Source organism: Xyrauchen texanus, chromosome 18, assembly GCF_025860055.1.
Source record: "Xyrauchen texanus isolate HMW12.3.18 chromosome 18, RBS_HiC_50CHRs, whole genome shotgun sequence".
NCBI lineage: Eukaryota > Metazoa > Chordata > Actinopteri > Cypriniformes > Catostomidae > Xyrauchen > Xyrauchen texanus.
In genome coordinates, this window is record NC_068293.1 from 42,962,465 (window position 1) to 42,981,869 (window position 19,405).

At 40.3% G+C, this 19,405-nt stretch overlaps 1 protein-coding gene across 1 annotated transcript; it reads right to left on the reverse strand.

Annotated features, from left to right (window-relative positions):
- Positions 1–354: 354 nt before the first annotated feature.
- LOC127658671 (death-associated protein-like 1-A) lies at positions 355–11,557 on the reverse strand. The gene is made up of 4 exons (XM_052148080.1): positions 11,417–11,557; positions 6,454–6,541; positions 5,079–5,142; positions 355–825 (listed from the first exon to the last, which is right to left on the reverse strand). The coding sequence occupies exons 1-4, from the start codon at positions 11,475–11,477 to the stop codon at positions 709–711; spliced, it is 330 nt and encodes a 109-aa protein (XP_052004040.1). The 5' UTR covers positions 11,478–11,557; the 3' UTR covers positions 355–708.
- Positions 11,558–19,405: the final 7,848 nt, after the last annotated feature.

Here is a 19,405-nt window from a genome sequence, read left to right on the forward strand (position 1 = left end):
TTTCGTTAAATTACTGATTTAATTAGTGATCAATTTGTATATTGTTTTCCCCCACGCTACATCATCAAGATCACCTTCCATCCCATTAGTCTTGTGTAATATTAAAGTCTTTTGTTGTTGAGAACACAAATGCAAAATCAATGTTCTCATCAGAAAAGGAATGTTTTGGGAGGCCATTGACAGCTTCAATTAATTCAATTCAAGGCTTCTATCGCCACCTATCAGTCATGGAAAGAAATGACAACCACCACTTCATTTGCTGGAAAAGTTAACTTTACTGGTACTAGAAAAGTCTAGTTTTGTGAAAAAGTAGGAAAAACAGTGTGCTTGGTTTAATCAAATGCAATTGTGTAGATACATGCATATATATATATATATATATATATATAATGCAAAAATTTAATGCCACGCTTCCAAACATTTGCACATGAAATGTCATTAAGGCAGTTCTCTAAATATTCTCCCACAGCACAGCTTTAATTAACACGGGGTTAATGGTCCAAACACAGCGCAAGCACAACATCTATGCAGTAAGAAAGACCCAAAAGCTGCAAAGCTAGAAAAATAAAACCATTGCAAAACAAGAACTTTGTTCCAAGGCTACTAGTAGGTCAGTCTGGTCCTTGATGCATGTCATTCACAAACAAACTCACTTCCTGGTCTTTTGCACAACATTTCATCAAAACTCAGCAGCAGAAGGCATTTTGTTTACATCTTGCGTGGCTGTTGAATGCAGAAGGTGCGCGGCATGTGTGACTTCTCCACACCGGGTCGGACTTTGCGGTGTCGCACAGAAACTGGAGTTTCAGGAAAGTCGTGGCCCAACTGCATGAGAGAGAAGACCAAACATCAGCTACTGGATTATGCCCGTTTCACAGCGCACACGAAACGGCAGGAACCTCTGGGTTGCCATAAGAAGCATTTTTGTGAACTGCTATACAATTGATAAAATGGTTATTAAAAACGGGCCATTGCCAATTATTACAAATTTGACAATCATATAATCAAATTTACACGCAGAGGCTTAACGTCCAAACTAAATCAGCATGGATGGGAACCCATTAAGTGAGATCACACTAATTAAGTGAGATCACATTGTATGGTCACTTATTCCCAGTGGTGGACAAAGTACACATACCATGTACTTGAGTTAAAGTAAAGATACTCAAGGTAAAATATTACTCAAGTAAAAGTAGAAGTGCTGCCTTTAAACATTCACTTGAGTAAAAGTACAAAAGTATTTGCCTTCAAATGTACTTAAGTATCCAAGTACTATGATTTTTTTATGGCCATAATGTCCTATTATAATTTGTCACAAGACTCTTGCTTAACTCAGTCTACATGAAGACTAATGTCACTCTTGGCACACCAATCTATTAATAAAATGACATTAATTAGTCAGATGTGTGTATATATATATATATATATATATATATATATATATATATATATATATATATATATATATATATATATATAAAAAATACACACACACACATATACACACACACACACACACACACACACACACACACATACATATATATATATATATACACATGTATATACACAGTGAGGAAAATAAGTATTTGAACACCCTGCTATTTTGCAAGTTCTCCCACTTAGAAATCATGGAGGGGTCTGAAATTGTCATCGTAGGTGCATGTCCACTGTGAGAGACATAATCTAAAAAAAAAATCCAGAAATCACAATGTATGATTTTTAACTATTTATTTGTATGATACAGCTGCAAATAAGTATTTGAACACCTGAGAAAATCAATGTTAATATTTGGTACAGTAGCCTTTGTTTGCAATTACAGAGGTCAAACGCTTCCTGTAGTTTTTCACCAGGTTTGCACACACTGCAGGAGGGATTTTGGCCCACTCCTCCACACAGATCTTCTCTAGATCAGTCAGGTTTCTGGGCTGTCGCTGAGAAACACGGAGTTTGAGCTCCCTCCAAAGATTCTCTATTGGGTTTAGGTCTGAGACTGGCTAGGCCACGCCAGAACCTTGATATGCTTCTTACAGAGCCACTCCTTGGTTATCCTGGCTGTGTGCTTCGGGTCATTGTCATGTTGGAAGACCCAGCCTCGACCCATCTTCAATGCTCTAACTGAGGGAAGGAGGTTGTTCCCCAAAATCTCGCAATACATGGCCCCAGTCATCCTCTCCTTAATACAGTGCAGTCAGCCCTGTCCCATGTGCAGAAAAAACACCCCCAAAGCATGATGCTACCACCCCCATGCTTCACAGTAGGGATGGTGTTCTTGGGATGGTACTCATCATTCTTCTTCCTCCAAACACGGTTAGTGGAATTATGACCAAAAAGTTCTATTTTGGTCTCATCTGACCACATGACTTTCTCCCATGACTCCTCTGGATCATCCAAATGGTCATTGGCAAACTTAAGACGGGCCTTGACATGTGCTGGTTTAAGCAGGGGAACCTTCCGTGCCATGCATGATTTCAAACCGTGACGCCTTAGTGTATTACCAACAGTAACCTTGGAAACGGTGGTCCCAGCTCTTTTCAGGTCATTGACCAGCTCCTCCCGTGTAGTTCTGGGCTGATTTCTCACCTTTCTTAGGATCATTGAGACCCCACGAGGTGAGATCTTGCATGGAGCCCCAGTCCGAGGGAGATTGACAGTCATGTTTAGCTCCTTCCATTTTCTAATGATTGCTCCAACAGTGGACCTTTTTTCACCAAGCTGCTTGGCAATTTCCCTGTAGCCCTTTCCAGCCTTGTGGAGGTGTACAATTTTGTCTCTAGTGTCTTTGGACAGCTCTTTGGTCTTGGCCATGTTAGTAGTTGGAATCTTACTGATTGTATGGGGTGGACAGGTGTCTTTATGCAGCTAATCTGACCTCAAACAGGTGCATCTAATTTAGGATAATAAATGGAGTGGAGGTGGACATTTTAAAGGCAGACTAACAGGTCTTTGAGGGTCAGAATTCTAGCTGATAGACAGGTGTTCAAATACTTATTTGCAGCTGTATCATACAAATAAATAGTTAAAAAATCATACATTGTGATTTCTGGATTTTTTTTTTAGATTATGTCTCTCACAGTGGACATGCACCTACGATGACAATTTCAGACCCCTCCATGATTTCTAAGTGGGAGAACTTGCAAAATAGCAGGGTGTTCAAATACTTATTTTCCTCACTGTACACACACACACACACAGAGTTATGGGAGCAGCCAATTTCCCTCCAAAATTAAACACAAAAACGTATTAATGCAGTGTTTCTGCTACACCCCAGAAAGAAATTCTATTACATGCAAGTCATTTTAGTGTCAACATAATAAGCAATGTACATTATGCGTCAATATTTACCGATAATTGCTGCAATTATGATGATAACGACGGAACTTGCGACCATAGTTGGCTAACGATGCTTTTGGGAAACGCACCTCTGGTTCAAGGCTTAGTAGATGCCGCCAAGGCAAGTTCAAAACAAAGGCCAGCTGTACTGTGATTGGTGGCTCGTTTGACCAGTTACGTTTTTATCCACTCATAAATAAAAAGGAACGACTGATTTTGAAAATGTAGTAGAGTAAAAAGTAAGATATTTGACTTTGAAATGTAGTGGAGTAAAAGTAAAAGTCTCCCCAAATTGAAATACTTCAGTAAAGTACAGATACGCAAAAAAGCTACTTAAGTACAGTAACGAATTACATTTACTTCGTTACTGTCCACCACTGCTTATTCCTAATATGAACTGCTTCACATGAAACCTCAAATGCAAGACACTGATTGCATGAGATTAAGTTTGTCTGTATGAGTTTGTAAATGGCAGTCTGTGGCCTTTTGCAGTCTGTATATACTATTTCTCATCAAACTGTGATAAACGTGATTAAATTAAGTATACATATAAGTCTGCCATATGTTGCCACCCCTCAAGAATTCCTGCCCCCTCTCGCCACCCCATAAATATTTTTCTAGATCCGCCTCTGTTTACATGCAACATGAAATCCATGAAATGGGCAAAAAAAAAAAAAAAAAGTGCTACGATCGGTTTATGCTTACATACACATTTACAGGACCCCATTTCTTGTCGGCTCATTAAGCATACGCGTGCAAAAATCGCTTTTATGTTGCTTCATAAATGTCTGTAGTGTGAAAGATTGTAGAAATAGGTTTTGTGCATTTTCCACGTGCACTACACGTAAAGGCTTGGTGCCAAAACGAATGTTTCAATTGGTTAATAGGAGCTCTAAATGATACTGATATTAAGCGTGATATGTGAAACAGACTTTACACAGTGTTTGTAAAGACTTTTACTGGAATATTAGCTGAATATACCAATTATTCAGTCATTAAAAACTGCTTGAAGGAGAAATCTAGTACATTGACAGATCAGTGTAGTTCGTGAGGAGTTTCTTATTTGGACTAAATTCAATTGAACTAATGATCCAAGTCCTAGATTCTACGTGTATAATATATATATAGACTGCAGTGTGTGCGTATACACACACACGCACACACTACGCACACAGATAAAAACACTGAAATGGCGACTACGGGCACTGCTAGCGCTCAAACCGAAGCTACAGAAGACCGATTGAACTACTGATATTTCTGGGTTTATACATGCTACGCACAATCGACAGCATTTCTGGAATGTTTAGTCAAAATAATTTAGTTACTCATCCCTCCTTTTCTTAAGAAAAATGCAAAAATCACAGTTACTCAAGACACTTACAATGGAAGTAAATGGGGACAATGTACACATGTCGTCATGGCAACACAGTTGTAAAATTACATATAACGTTACACAGAAATGTTAGCAAGTGATTTGATCACACTAAAATCATGTTTACACACTTATTATTTATGTCTTGTGGCTATACATTTGAAACAGTGAGTATTTTAACATTTAGAGATTGACCCCCATTGAAATCTCAATTTCTGCCTTTTTTTTTTTAAAGAAAAAAGGAAGGACGAGCCACAATTACATTTTTGGGGTAATCAACATTATGACACACATACGCTTGAATGAACTTAACTTCTGAAACAATAAACGCTTAACAAAAGTGTTGTTTATGAGGGGCAAGAATGCAACAAACCTTCTCAAGTGGACCAGTCAGGAGAAGACTCATGTGTTGCATTCTGGAAACTGTAGGCAGGGACCTGGAAAATACATTGACACACACAAACATTAAAATTAAACTTTAAATTCAAATATTCAACATGGAGTAGAAGTGAACGGTTCATTGTAGAGGTCAACCGATTGTGGATTTTGCCGATAAGCGTTAAGTATGGTGGTGGAAATGTCCAAGAAACCATAATCGGCTGAAAGTTTTCAAATTGATTTATAGAAATGTTAACATTGAAACTAAAGGAGTCAAAAATGAATAAAATCCCAGCAGTTTACAGTGCAACCAAAATCCCAATAATAACCAGAAAACAATATTTGGTGCATAACGTGGGACTATTAACTAAAGCCTGGAATAAACTAGTTTTGAAAAGACGGCCACTTGGCTGTGTTACCATCCTCTATATTTCAATATTTACCAAATTGAGCTTTTTATAGTCCACGTTCACTAGATTAAAACTATCGGCATAGATTTGTCAATAACCGATATTTCTTAAAAGCAACCACAATCGCACGGATTAATCAGTAAAACAGATACATGCATCTATAGGAGTGGTGGTGGTGTAGTGGTCCAAGCACATAACTGGTAATCAGAAGGTTGCTGGTTCGATCCCCACAGTCACCACCATTGTGTCCTTGAGTAAGACACTTAACTCCAGGTTGCTCCGGGGATTGTCCCTGTAATAAGGGCTCTGTAAGTCGCTTTGGATAAAAGCTGCCTGCCAAATGCATAAATGTAAATGATCCATTTCATGGAGTTTATTCAATGTTTCAACACATTTCAAACTGACTTATGAAAAATTAAGGGGGAAAAAATGCATCACTTACGACGTTTTACAGCAGTCTAAAATGCAACCGTTTATACTAACCATGCAAAATTGATGCACCGTAGCGACATATTTCTGCTTTCAGTTTTTAGACATCATACTGCAAATTAAAGTGAAAAACTGGAATCAAATAGCTTTTGAAACCTCAAACCTCAGTAATGCACACAGGTTCAAACTCATGCTTTGTAGATTTCATGGAACGTTCGGATGCATTTTCAGCAACACGTTCCGGTTTCATCACTTTTAATGGTCTTAAATGGACTAGTGTTGTTAAAAGTACCGGTACTTCAGTACCAAGTCGATACTAAAATAAAAAATATGTAACGGACTGGTTTAGCCGTTGTGTTTATGGTTCTGCAGATACACTGGTATCGTGAAGTGCATGATCATGGAGTGAAAACGTTCCGTTCTACCACACCATCACCACGCCCCCCCCGTCCCAACAGCTATATGGTTGTCTGTAGTTTAGAACCTACACAAGTTAAAGACCAGACTTGGGTAGATGAGTGGGTACTGTACCTGTGTTTATCAAGTTTCCTGGCCTCTTTCTCCACATTTGCATTATCTTCACCGCTTTTCTTCACTACTCTTTTCCCTCCTGCTTTCACTAAACACACACAACAATGGATGACAATTCACATTAACAGACTACACTGTAATATTTCCACATCCAACTTCACACACAAAAAAAAAACACACACAAGTGTGATTTTATTTGGAGGACAAAACATTCAAAATTAATAAATATATATGGGAATAAATAAATATAAAAAATTAATTAACACAAATAAAAATATGCAAAATAAATGAATAAATAATTAAAAAGAATAAAAATTAAAAGTCATACAATAATACATTTAATTAAAAATGAATTCTATTTGTTTAATCAAGACATTTATTCCTTTATTTTTTTATTATTACATATTTATTATTTTTGCAGGTTTGGGCCTCCATAAAATGGGCTACAAAGCTTCCTACTATTACTAGTTCGATATTTAAAAAATTATAATTTTACTGTAAGAGTCCATGTTTCCAAGCCCAGTCTGTGTCATTTAGGTTTAAAGACCTCTAGACCGGCGGTTCTAAACTGGTGGTTTGGGTCCTAAAAATGAGTGACAGGTTTGTTTTGATTGAGTCACTGGCAGCAGTGAAAAACTAAATCAAAACAATGCTATATGCAAATAATAAATGGAAAACATACAATCATGCATAATAGTTGTATACTATTATGATGATAGTGAAACTTTGTATATGGCACTTTTTGTACCACTGTCTCCCTAAGATGATTCGCTGATGTTCTTCCTCTTTTGTAAGTCGCTTTGGATAAAAGTGTCTGCCAAATGAATAAATGTAAATGCATAACTGGACTTATTAACTTCGTTGTGAACAAAAGATTTTGGAAGCGTTTCTTCTCCCTTTTAACGAAGTCCTGGAGTGCATTATGGTAAACTGATCAGGTGTGCCATCCATAATGGAGGGGCTCGAGCACAGGACAAGCTGCCAAATTTCGGTTTAGGCATTTAAAGATTGTTCGTTTTTCTTATCCAGCCATATGTAGTACTCTGGCACATGTCCAGTGTAAACTCAGGGTCCTGAAGCAAAACCATTTAAGCACTGGTTTAGCGGTCTACTACCATCAGTTCAATCCACTGGCCCTGATGTTGTGAATATTTGGGAGGTCTGCCCAGAGCCCTGAGGGTGAGGAGCGTGCAAATATGCGCTTTATAAAACAGGCCATAATACAGTCTGTGAAGGCAACTCTCCAATGGTGTTATAATAAGAGGAATGCTCAGTATTTGCAGTTTGAAGTGTTAAAGCCACAAAACACTGAATTGCATGTGTGCAGTTAGGGTTTATTATTGTATGCCTCTCATGTTGGTCTCCACTCTAGTGAACAGATGTTTAAAAGACATTTTAAAAACAATTCAGGGTGTGATATGACCGTCAAACTGCCACGCGTGACCTTTGGCCCTTACTCGTAACTTATGCATTTTCTGTATATCATTGGGTTTATGACAACAAGCAACATGGATGAAAAAGTGGTGATGCACCAAGCAACCATTATATTCTATTGCACTGGACAGATCTTTTGTAAATCTCCAATAATTTAGAAATAAACTGAGTTCTATGGGTTTAAAGTGACATGAATATATTTTTTGTACTGGTTATCAAATAATGCAGAGAATTATAGGTGCACAAAGAAAGATTTTAGCTGGCTCTTGTCCCATCGGTCCCAGAAGTAGTTTGGGGTTTTGGACTCTATACTGACACCTATCGTCCTGGAGTGCAGTCACTTCACACCAAATGTGTTAGAGTAACCAAACCAATGATAATCAGTGTTTTTACTAACTATTTTTCACGCGATTGTTATGCGGACATGGTTCTCAGCAGGAAACCGATGGAGTGCGTATCTCAGGTAGGGAAGGAGGTATTGCCCCAAGTGAAGGAGTTCAAGTACCTCGGGTCTTGTTCACGCAGTGAGGGGACAATGGAGCGGACGCTGGCCGGAGAATCGGGGCAGCGGGGCGGCATTGCACTCGCTCTATCGCACCGTTAGTCACAAAAGAGAGCTGAGCCGAAGGCAAAGCTCTCGATCTACCGGTCAATTTTTGTTCCTACCCTCACCTATGGTCATGAAGGTTGGGTCATGACCGAAAGAACTAGGTCACGAGTACAAGCGGCCAAACGGGTTCCTCAGAAGGGTGGCGGGCTTCTCTCTAGAGATAGGGTGAGGAGCTCAGTCATCCGTGAGGAGCTCGGAGTAGAGCCGCTGCTCCTTTAGCGCCGAAGGAGTCAGTTGAGGTGGTTTGGGCATCTGGTAAGGACGCTCCTGGCCAGCCTCCCTAGGGAGGTGTTTCAGGCACGCCCAGCTGGGAGGAGGCCTCGGGAGACCCAGGATTAGGTGGAGAGATTACATCTCCACACTGGCCTGGGAACGCCTCGGGTCCCCCAGTCAGAGCTGGTTAATGTGGCTCGGATAGGGAAGTTTGGGGCCCCTGCTGGAGCAGCTGCCCCGCGACCCGACTTCGGATAAGCGGTTGAAGATGGATGTTGCATGCCAGACTGTGACCGGACAGCTGTGACTTGCGAGACTGGAAACCGCTTTGTGCTTGGCATTTGACGTTAGCGCTACTTATGCGTGATCCGCGCCATGAGAGTTGCAGGTCATAGCGGTTTGTTTCAGTCGCTCAAGCAGGAAACTCTTGTTTGGACATTTTATCCATTCCGCTTGGTCTGTCTGGTGGATCACACTCCTGTTTATCAATACCGCCCCATCATTGGTACTGATGACCATTGCATGACACAGTATCATGCGTTGTCAACATGGCAGTGCCCATGAGGGGCTGACCCACTCCATGTAAAATTAAACCACTTTTATAGGATTTCTGATATGACTGGAGTCTTCATCTCACGCAGTGTACATCATTTCCAACAGATTTCTAAAAATTGCTATTCATGCCTTTATATGTATAAAACTTCTCAAATCAGCAAAAACTTTTGCACATTTAAGGTAGAGGTTAGTGTTTTCCTGGTCATTTTTAGTGAAATGCATGAGTCAACTATTTGTGAAAATTACTTCCTATTAAAAGGTGCACGCAGTAATTTTGTTAAGCATGTCAAGTGACCCACATTGGCTTACATGGACATCTTGTGGGCCTTGATGCTGCATCATTCAAACACAAGGCTAATTCCAAACAGTGTTGGGACGCCACAAGAAGGGGTGTTCCAAACGAAAGTGAGCAACTCAAGCCCTCCATGAAGGGCCCTTCCTCAAGGGTACATGCGATGGTCACTTGAGGAATGAATTTTTACCATTTATGATCATGTGTTCCTGGATGACGTGTTGCAAGGTTGTCAGCTCAGAACATATTACAATGTTAAAAATGCCTTTTATAATAGATACTTCTCTACCTCCACTGTTTACATTTGTCCTCATACATAAGATAGTAGACAGCCAGAAGCAGAGATTCTCCAAAACAGGGTCGATTTGTTTTTTCCCTGTAGGCTAGTCTAAACCCTGTGATTTTTATTATTAATTTATTAAGACCACTCATGCAACAAATTACTTTCATTCATTCTTGTATTTTATATACAATTGTGTACAGACATATTGCTATTATTATTATTATTATTATAAAATCAGCAACAGTAAGCAAATTTAAATAAGACAAAAAGGAAATCAGTATTTATTTTTTAAAATCTCCTTTTTATCCCCAATTTGGAATAATCAATTCCCTCCTCCCTCAATCCGGGTGGTGGAGGACAAGTCTCAGTTGCCTCCGCCCGGAGGCCAGCTCAATCAGCGATCTTATCACGTGACTCGTTGTGCATGACACCGCTGAGACTCACAGCATGTGGAGGCTCATGCTACTCTCCACGATCCACACACAACTCCCCACACGCCCCATTGAGAGAACCACTAATCAACACCATGAGGAGGTTACCCCATGTGACTCTACCCTCCCTAGCAACCGGGCCAATTTGGTTGCTTAGGAGACCTGGCTGGAGTCACTCAGCACGCCCTGGATTCGAACAACTGCAGAGGTGATTCGAAGTCAAGAGGTGACTTGCCGAGCTACCCAGTCCCCCAAATTGAGTAATCTTTAATTAAAACAAAAATATGCTATTTATACACCCAAAAACATATTAAGCTTTATGCATTTAATTTTCATAAAAATCCACCAAATTGATAAAATATTAAATGAAATTAATTCAATTAACTGCACTTAAATAAAAAGAGATCTACACATATGAATTTCATCTAATTAAATTCAGTAATCATTAAGAACAAAAAAAACATTAAGTTTTAAATTATATTGGAATTTTGTTATGAAACTAAAATGCGTAAACCTTAAAAACAAGATTAAATATTTTTGGAGTGTAGGTGCACATGCATAACATGCTGCATACAAGTCTGAATCATTTCTTGGAAAAACAAACCAAAAAGAAATTCAGAATGCGTTCAATGTAGGCAGCACCCCATGTAGGCAGCTCCCCATGTAGGCAGCTCCCCATGTAGGCAGCTCCCCATGTAGGCAGCTCCCCATGTAGGCAGCACCCTAGCGGTTTTAAACACAGCCAGAGAGTGAACTTAAAAAAATAAAAAGTTTACCGTTGTTTTAGTATCAGCGTTCATTTAAAAGGAGCTTTACTGCGCTAATCGCTGGTTAATAGCAGAAGCAGAATTGAAACTAAAGTCTTATGAGAGCTCATATCCTGTCGTCGACGACGTATTAAAACAATGTCGATGTTTGTTTGTGCTGCTCACTTCACGCCCCCAAAATTCTCCTAAACACTTGCAGGATAAAATAAATAAATAAATAGCATGCATTCGATATGAAACACATCACATGCATCATGATTCGTAAAACAGAAATGACAATCTCAAACCACTAAAAACGCTCCGCCCACGCGGCATCACTAACTTTTCCGCAAATAAAACTAATCTGAAGTGCATAAAAACGCAATAAAATATCCACACCTGCAGGAAGATGTCCAGCTTTCATTGAGTCCCGCATTCCAGTTTTATTAGGATGCACCATTGTCCGTTTTCTTCACTAAACCAGCAGCACAAACGCTCTTCTCTTATTCTCGTACGCCCACTCGCGTGCTTATATAGTCGTCAAACCGCAGTGACGTCACTCAGGCCGCATACCGTATATAAGCGCTATATGGACTACAGTTAGTGCATTGCGGTCTGAATCTACCATGTAGCATAATACCTGGGGAAAGTGTTTTTACACATTTCCATTAATTAGAGGCAAGTTTGAGCAAGATGTGCTCAGAAATAAACTAAACAAACTAGTATAGTCACCTGTCAGACATGGTCAGTCAATATAAATGAATGTCTGTTGCCCAGAGGAGCCTCAAATGTTACATTATTTATTTTTATTTATTTTTTCACTTTAAAATCACAATTGTATAGAATACTGAAGAATAGCCTAATTGTATTTCATTATATAACCAATAATAATAATAATGAACGGACCCAGAATATTTGTCTCAGTCACGATTAACATTCATTAAATGTAAAAAAAATAAAGGTGCAATGAAAGTGAATGGTGACTGAGATATGGGGTCCTATTTTAAGAGCACCAGCGCAGCGCTATGCCATAATTCATAGGGCCTACACAGAAAGTAAGTGGGCATGGCGTTAAGTTTTGGTATTTTCATGCAAGTATGTGTAACCGGTCCTGCTCGACCTGCACCGAACACCAACAACATAAACAAAGACAGCACATACATAAGCAGTTGGTAGTGTAAATGTGCTTTATGCAATAAATTAGAAGAATATAATTGTGTGCGTTACATTATTTTGTGCATTAACAGTGTCCTTGTTGAATGTCAGGCATATTTCTGTAAAAGTGGTGCACTCCTATTATATACATGAAAATATACACTCCATTAAATTATAGAGAATGTAAATATTATTAATAATTTTCATCTTCTAACACACAAATCAGGTCTAGACTAGTAGCCAATTAACTGTGATTGTATTGGCAGGACTTCACCTCTAACTTTCGATTTTGATACATTAAAATATTTTATTGAAACCGTGGGAGGCTCGTGGGGCAAAGTCATTGCAGGCGGAGCCGTGGGAGGCTCGAGGGGCGGAGCCATAGAAGGCAGAGCCATGGCAGGCTCGGGAATGACCTCTGTGGTCATAGGCATGGACATAATCTCGGGAATGACCTCTGTGGTCGTGGGCATGGACATAGTCTCGGGAACGACCTCTGTGGTCGTGGGCATGGACATAATCTCAGGAATGACCTCTGTGGTCATAGGCATGGACATAATCTCGGGAATGACCTCTGTGGTCGTAGGCATGGACATAATCACGGGAATGACCTCTGTGGTCATAGGCATGGACATAATCTCGGGAATGACCTCTGTGGTCGTGGGCATGGACATAATCTCGGGAATGACCTCTGTGGTCGTAGGCATGGACATAATCTCGGGAATGACCTCTGTGGTCATAGGCATGGACATAATCTCGGGAATGACCTCTGTGGTCGTGGGCATGGACATAATCTCGGGAATGACCTCTGTGGTCGTGGGCATGGACATAATCTCGGGAATGACCTCTGTGGTCGTGGGCATGGACATAATCTCGGGAATGACCTCTGTGGTCATAGGCATGGACATAATCTCGGGAATGACCTCTGTGGTCGTGGGCATGGACATAGTCTCAGGTAAGAACCTCTGTGGTCGTAGGCATGGACATAATCTCGGGAATGACCTCTGTGGTCATAGGCATGGACATAATCTCGGGAATGACCTCTGTGGTCGTAGGCATGGACATAATCTCGGGAATGACCTCTGTGGTCGTGGGCATGGACATAATCTCGGGAATGACCTCTGTGGTCATAGGCATGGACATAATCTCGGGAATGACCTCTGTGGTCGTGGGCATGGACACAATCTCGGGAATGACCTCTGTGGTCATAGGCATGGACATAATCTCGGGAATGACCTCTGTGGTCGTGGGCATGGACATAGTCTCGGGAACAACCTCTGTGGTCAGAGGCATGGACATAGTCTCGGGAACAACCTCTGTGGTCAGAGGCATGGACATAGTCTCAGGTAAGAACCTCTGTGGTCGTAGGCATGGACATAATCTCGGGAATGACCTCTGTGGTCGTAGGCATGGACATAGTCTCGGGAACGACCTCTGTGGTCGTGGGCATGGACATAGTCTCGGGAATGACCTCTGTGGTCGTAGGCATGGACATAGTCTCGGGAACGACCTCTGTGGTCGTGGGCATGGACATAGTCTTGGGAACGACCTCTGTGGTCGTAGGCATGGACATAGTCTCGGAACGCACCTCTGTGGTCGTGAGGCATGGACATAGTCTCGGAACAACCTCTGTGGTCAGAGGCATGGACATAGTCTCGGAACAACCTCTGTGGTCAGAGGCATGGACATAGTAATGGGAACGACCTCTGTGGCATAGGCGTTGGCTCGTTGGCTGTGGGAAGTGTGGGCGTTGGCTTGTAGGTTGTGGCAGGCGTGGGCGCTGACAAAAGGAAGAGTTTTTGTGTCCCTACGCACCGATATCAGTTGCGGATCATTCAACTTGGAAACAGGGGCCATGGGAGGCTTGGAGCAAGGAGTCGCGGAAGGCTTGGTGTGACCTGGCGTGGAGCAGACTCGGGCGTGTCCGTGACATGGCGTGGAGCAGACTCGGGCAGACTCGGGCGTGCCCGTGACATGGCGTGGAGCAGACTCGGGCGTGGCCGTGACATGGCGTGGAGCAGACTCGGGCGTGGCCGTGACTTGGCATTGGGCAGACTCGGGCGTGGCCTTGACATGGCGTGACGCAGTCTCAGGTGTTACTGTGACATGGCATGGCTGTAACATGGCGTGGAGCCGAATGTGGCATGGCTGTGACTTGGCACAGAGCAGATGGAGGCATGGCTGTGACATGGTTTAGAGCAGACTCAGATGTGGCTAGGACATGGCATGGAGCAGACTCATGTGTGGAAGTCTCGGAAACCGGGATTGGGATTGAGAGAGGAGGATCCTCTGAAGCAAGTTTTTCGAAGATTAGCTTCAAGTATTCCTCCCACATGTAATCTCATGTATCTGGCAATTCCCTCCACCGGTGAGCTCTGATTCCGATCTGGTATATGGATTTTAGGGTGGAATCATCAAATCCTGTGTGACTGGCAACGGTGGTGAAAAAGTGGAAATATTCTCTTATGGATAAGTCCGTGTGGCTCAGTTGAATGAAGTATGCTGCTAGATCCATTTGTGTGGTGAGTTGTTCTGTAATGTCTGAAAGGAGGTCACGGAGCTGGACCTAAATGCAGCAAGTTTTTAACTGATAAAAGTATAAATCAAAATACAAAAGATCAAAACATAAACAAACAAGAACTAAACCGGAACATGAACTAGAGAATTACATACATAAACATATCAACTCACAAGGACTGAACAGAAATAAGGGCATTATATCACAAGGGATAATGAGTTAATGAAACACAGGTGAGGACAATCGAGGACAGCTGGCAGTGATGAGGGCAACAGCAACTACAGGGACATAATTTGATGTTTAACTATTATTTTCAGAGTTTGGACTTTGCGCTGATAGCAGACGTGGCCCTAAAACGTCTTAGCGCAATTACCTATTTCTCAGGAAAATAGCTAATTACTATATGCCACTTCATTATCATACATACACCCACAGATAGCCCAAACACTCACACCCACATGTGCTTTGCACTGGCATGAAATAGCGCTCTTATGAAAAAATTGGATAAGACTTTTTTTTGCTATATCGACCAGTCGCTAGTGTGCCTCTTGAGGCCAGGGGAGTGAGGTTTACACATACTGCACAGCTATCGCATACCAGCTTACTCTTGTTACACTCACCCCCTTAATCCTCACTCCCATCTGGGTCACGGCACCACTTTAACTGGTCCTGCTCGACCCACACTAGCCGGCATGGGAGGCAGGTGCATTAATGAGAAGGCTAAAGGCTACAGCCCCTATAGCATCAGTTGATAGTGTGCCTCTTGAGACAACACTTTGTACATGTATATTACACGTATTTAAACAGTGTTATTTTGGGTGAAGTTTTAACCAAATAAACATATGTACTGTATTTTTCTGCAAGCTGAATTTCCTGTATTAACATTGGCCACCTTTTGTATATTTATTGCCTGGCTCTGTGTACTTATGTATGTATTACATTATATTGACAGAATATTTAAATGAGCTACGATTCTATTTTGGAATGTTCGTAATTTCACACAATCAGTTCTCAAAACATACACACATGCCCTCTGATCTGCTTTAAGATGCTCTATTAATTTTCTTTCTTACTGTTAAACCTGTAAAAATGTCTAACTTCAAGCAATTAAAACTATTTTAAACTTTCAGACAATATTTTGTCAGACCAACATTATAACCTTAACTTTAGGAATCTAGTTTAATCAGTACTTTGAACCACACAAAGTAAAATATCAATATTTTCTTTTTCAGAACTCCCTAAACCAAGTTATTTTTTGTAATATTGTGTAAAAATGCTGTTATAGCAATAAACGTTTTTGTCCGACTGCCCATTCATACAACGAATACAGCTTAACCATATAAATCCTAACATATGCATTAAAAGTCAGAAAATTATATATTTTAAACCGGTTTAAACCTATTTTTCGCACATTAGCACATGTTGCTTAAATCCAATAAATACTCATTTTGAAACATCAGTAACAAAATGAATATTATTGTTGATTTTACTTTATCAAAAGTAAATTATCTTCAACTTCCAGAAGAGCATGGAAACTTTCACCAGGCAGCGTTATATGATTAAAGAGTGGCTCAATGTTTTTTTACTCGAAACAGGAATGCAAAAGGGTCCTATAAGAGGTCTGGGGCCCCTCATAGTCATGGGGCCCTGTTGAGTGGACCTTGTATAAGATGTGGCACCCTCATATTTAAGCATATACAACGATTTGTTTTCAGGGTTGATGAGTTGCGAGACCTTGCAGCCCAGGGCCCCCCAGGCTCCTGATAGTCAAGGGCCCCTGGGCACTGGTGTTCACCTATGGTGTGTGAGTCTCTCTCTCTCTCTCTCTGTGTTTATGTCATTAAAATTATGTTGACTGTTTTGACGGTTCCCGCCTCCTACTTGCCCATCCTGAACCTCGTTACAGTGGTATTGGCCAAGTTACTGACACAATAACTAGGTTTTGAAGCATGAATTAAATGTTTTGGTTGAGTTACTACATTTCGCAGACATGCAATAGTGTTGTGATGTCCTATAAAACAAGGCCTGCCTAGTGGACCTTTTTGAAGTTTCCCCCCTCATTTTGTATTTAATTATGGTTCAAATACTTCATTTTGGTGACTTTTTATGCTCTAGTTTGTGCTGGATTAGCTTGTCTGCTGGTATCTTAACGAGCACACTTTTTGATGCACTGAAAATATTTACTACAATGTTGTCAAATTGCTTAGCAAGTATAACATCCGTACCCTGTTTGGCAGTCTTTTTAAACATATGTTCAGTATGAACATATGACGCTGCTGCCTGCTTTCTCTTCCGTCTCTCCTGCTATTTTCGCGCCATACTCACAATCCTTCTGGATGCCGTTGGCCTCACTGATTTAGCGCGGGAAAGTTTGACGTTCAACATTCATTGGACATTCGGTTTCGCAGATGTAAGGGACCGTCTGAAAACTCCACTCACTACACTAAAACAGAGGAGATGTCCACTCATTCATTGAATTCACGTGCAAGTTATACATGAAAAAACAACAACTGTAAAATACATTTTCACATTCAGAATGTTCTTATAACTTCCCAAAGGACAGACCGACATACCTCAGGTGATATTATTACAGTATGATCAATTATATAAGTACAGTAATATGTTTTAGAGGATAGAAGGACTTACAACTTAATCACTAATATATATATATATATATATATTCAAAATACAGCCTTTAAAATTAGAAAATATTATTTTGGTGAATTTTAGTGATTTTTGTATAAAATAATTCATTACTATACTTATATAATTGATGATACTGTAATAATATATTCTGTAATAAGCCTGTCTATACTCTGGGAAGTTACTACAACCTTTAAAATGAGAAAACATCATTTTTACGGTTTAAAAAAAATATATAACCAAAGCAAAACTGTAAAACTAAACTCAAACGCAACCCAAGGATGCCTGCAATACATACACAATCCAGCAGATGGCGTCAGTGAAGTAGTTAATCCACTGTTGCTAAGCAATGAGGAGGTCAAACAGTCCGTGCTGCGCATGTCACTGTTTCTGTTCTAACTACCTGATTACATTTAAATGAAATCATAATTGATGTACTGTTATACTGTGTGATGGAAAGCTAATAAGTCTCTGGATGAATTAAAGCACCTGTGATTTCCCCTTTTGGACACCTGAATCTCAATTCACCTATACAGCAATGAGATGACAGTAAACAGGGCAAATGTGTGCCTCTTTGTGCCTCTTCTACTCTCAGATATTTCTCTTAAGAAAAAAGAGAAAAGTCAAGAAAGTCTCAAATCAAAAGTAATTTTAATATGAACTCAAATATTTGTAATCACAATATTCTACAACCAGATGATCGGAGTTACCGGTATACTATCCACATTTATCTTATGAGCCGACCTGCTGCATTTAGCCACAGTTAGATAAGCCGCTCCAGAGATGAGATAGCACACAAACAATCATTTCAAATGTCAACATTACTCTTTTCATTCCTGCAGGCTGAGGCAAACGGCACTGAAGCTCTGGAGAAGCACAGAGGGAGGTGTAAGCTACCTTCCTGTTTTATACATCCACACGAATGAACATCTTCTTTAGCATCTTTTACATTTCGAGTTGAATACTTCAGCACAATCAGCAATACAAAGTTGCATTCATGTGTGAGTTTAAAGCACATGATCTTCTCCACACACTAAACTGTCATCATATGGATGTTTTTGTTTTTGGCTCATTCGGAGTAAATTCTAGAGACTGTTGTGTGTGAAAATCCCAGAAATACTCAAACCAGCCCGTCTGGCACCAACAATCATCCATGTGATTATCTAATCAGCCAATCATGAGGCAGCAGTGCAGTGCATGAAATCATCGGGTCAGGAGCTTCAGTTAATGTTCACATCAACCATCAGAATGGGGAAAATATATCTGATCTCAGTGATTTGGAGCATGGCATGATTGTGTCACATGGGCTGGTTGGAGTATTCTCAAACATTTTTCTTAAATAATTTTCTTATTTTCAATTATGTAAAACTGTAAAAAAAATTGGTGAGATTCAGCCAAAATAATACAAATTATATTACTAAAACAATAATAATACAAATATTGATTATATTCATGTCATTTGTATTTTGGCGATTCGTGTTTTTCATGTCTTTTATTTTGAAATTTCTATTTCCTGTTTCATGTCATGTGGTTCCCTTGTCATGTGATTTCATGTTTCCCTCCATGTTCATGTGTCTTGTTTTCATTGGTTGATTGTCTTATTTTGTTCTTATTGGTTATCATTGTCATGTGTTCTCCCATGTCTCTCTCTCACACACTCACTCACTCACTCACTCACTCACTCACTCACTCACTCACTCACTCACTCACTCACTCACTCACTCACTCACTCACTCACTCGCACACTCACTCGCACACTCACTCGCACGCACACAAACACGCGCGCACACACACAAACACGCGCACACACACACACAAACAGTAAATGAAGAAGGCCTGGTAAAAAGTTTCAGTTTTAATGTGACCATATACCAAAAAGAAACATTTTAAAATCGGTTAGTTTTAATAAAAATCAACCCCTGGGACCTCAAAGTGCCCAAAGTTGAAGAAAAACCAATGCATGTAATAAACATGTTATAATGCACGTTATAAACAAAGTGCACATATTAAAGTGACCTATAAATGATTGAAAAAAAAAATGACAGATTTGATGAAGACGTGTGTTTCATGTG

Bases quoted from the DNA above. Each gene is read 5' to 3' on its own strand.
- LOC127658671 (XM_052148080.1), bottom strand. From the start codon at position 11,477: ATGGTGCATCCTAATAAAACTGGAATGCGGGACTCAATGAAAGCTGGA. The intron at 6,542-11,416 runs GTGTGGATATTT...GTGTGTGTTTAG, and splicing joins AGCTGGACATCTTCCTGCAG to TGAAAGCAGGAGGGAAAAGA. The intron at 5,143-6,453 runs GTACAGTACCCA...TGTATTTTCCAG, and splicing joins AGGAAACTTGATAAACACAG to GTCCCTGCCTACAGTTTCCA.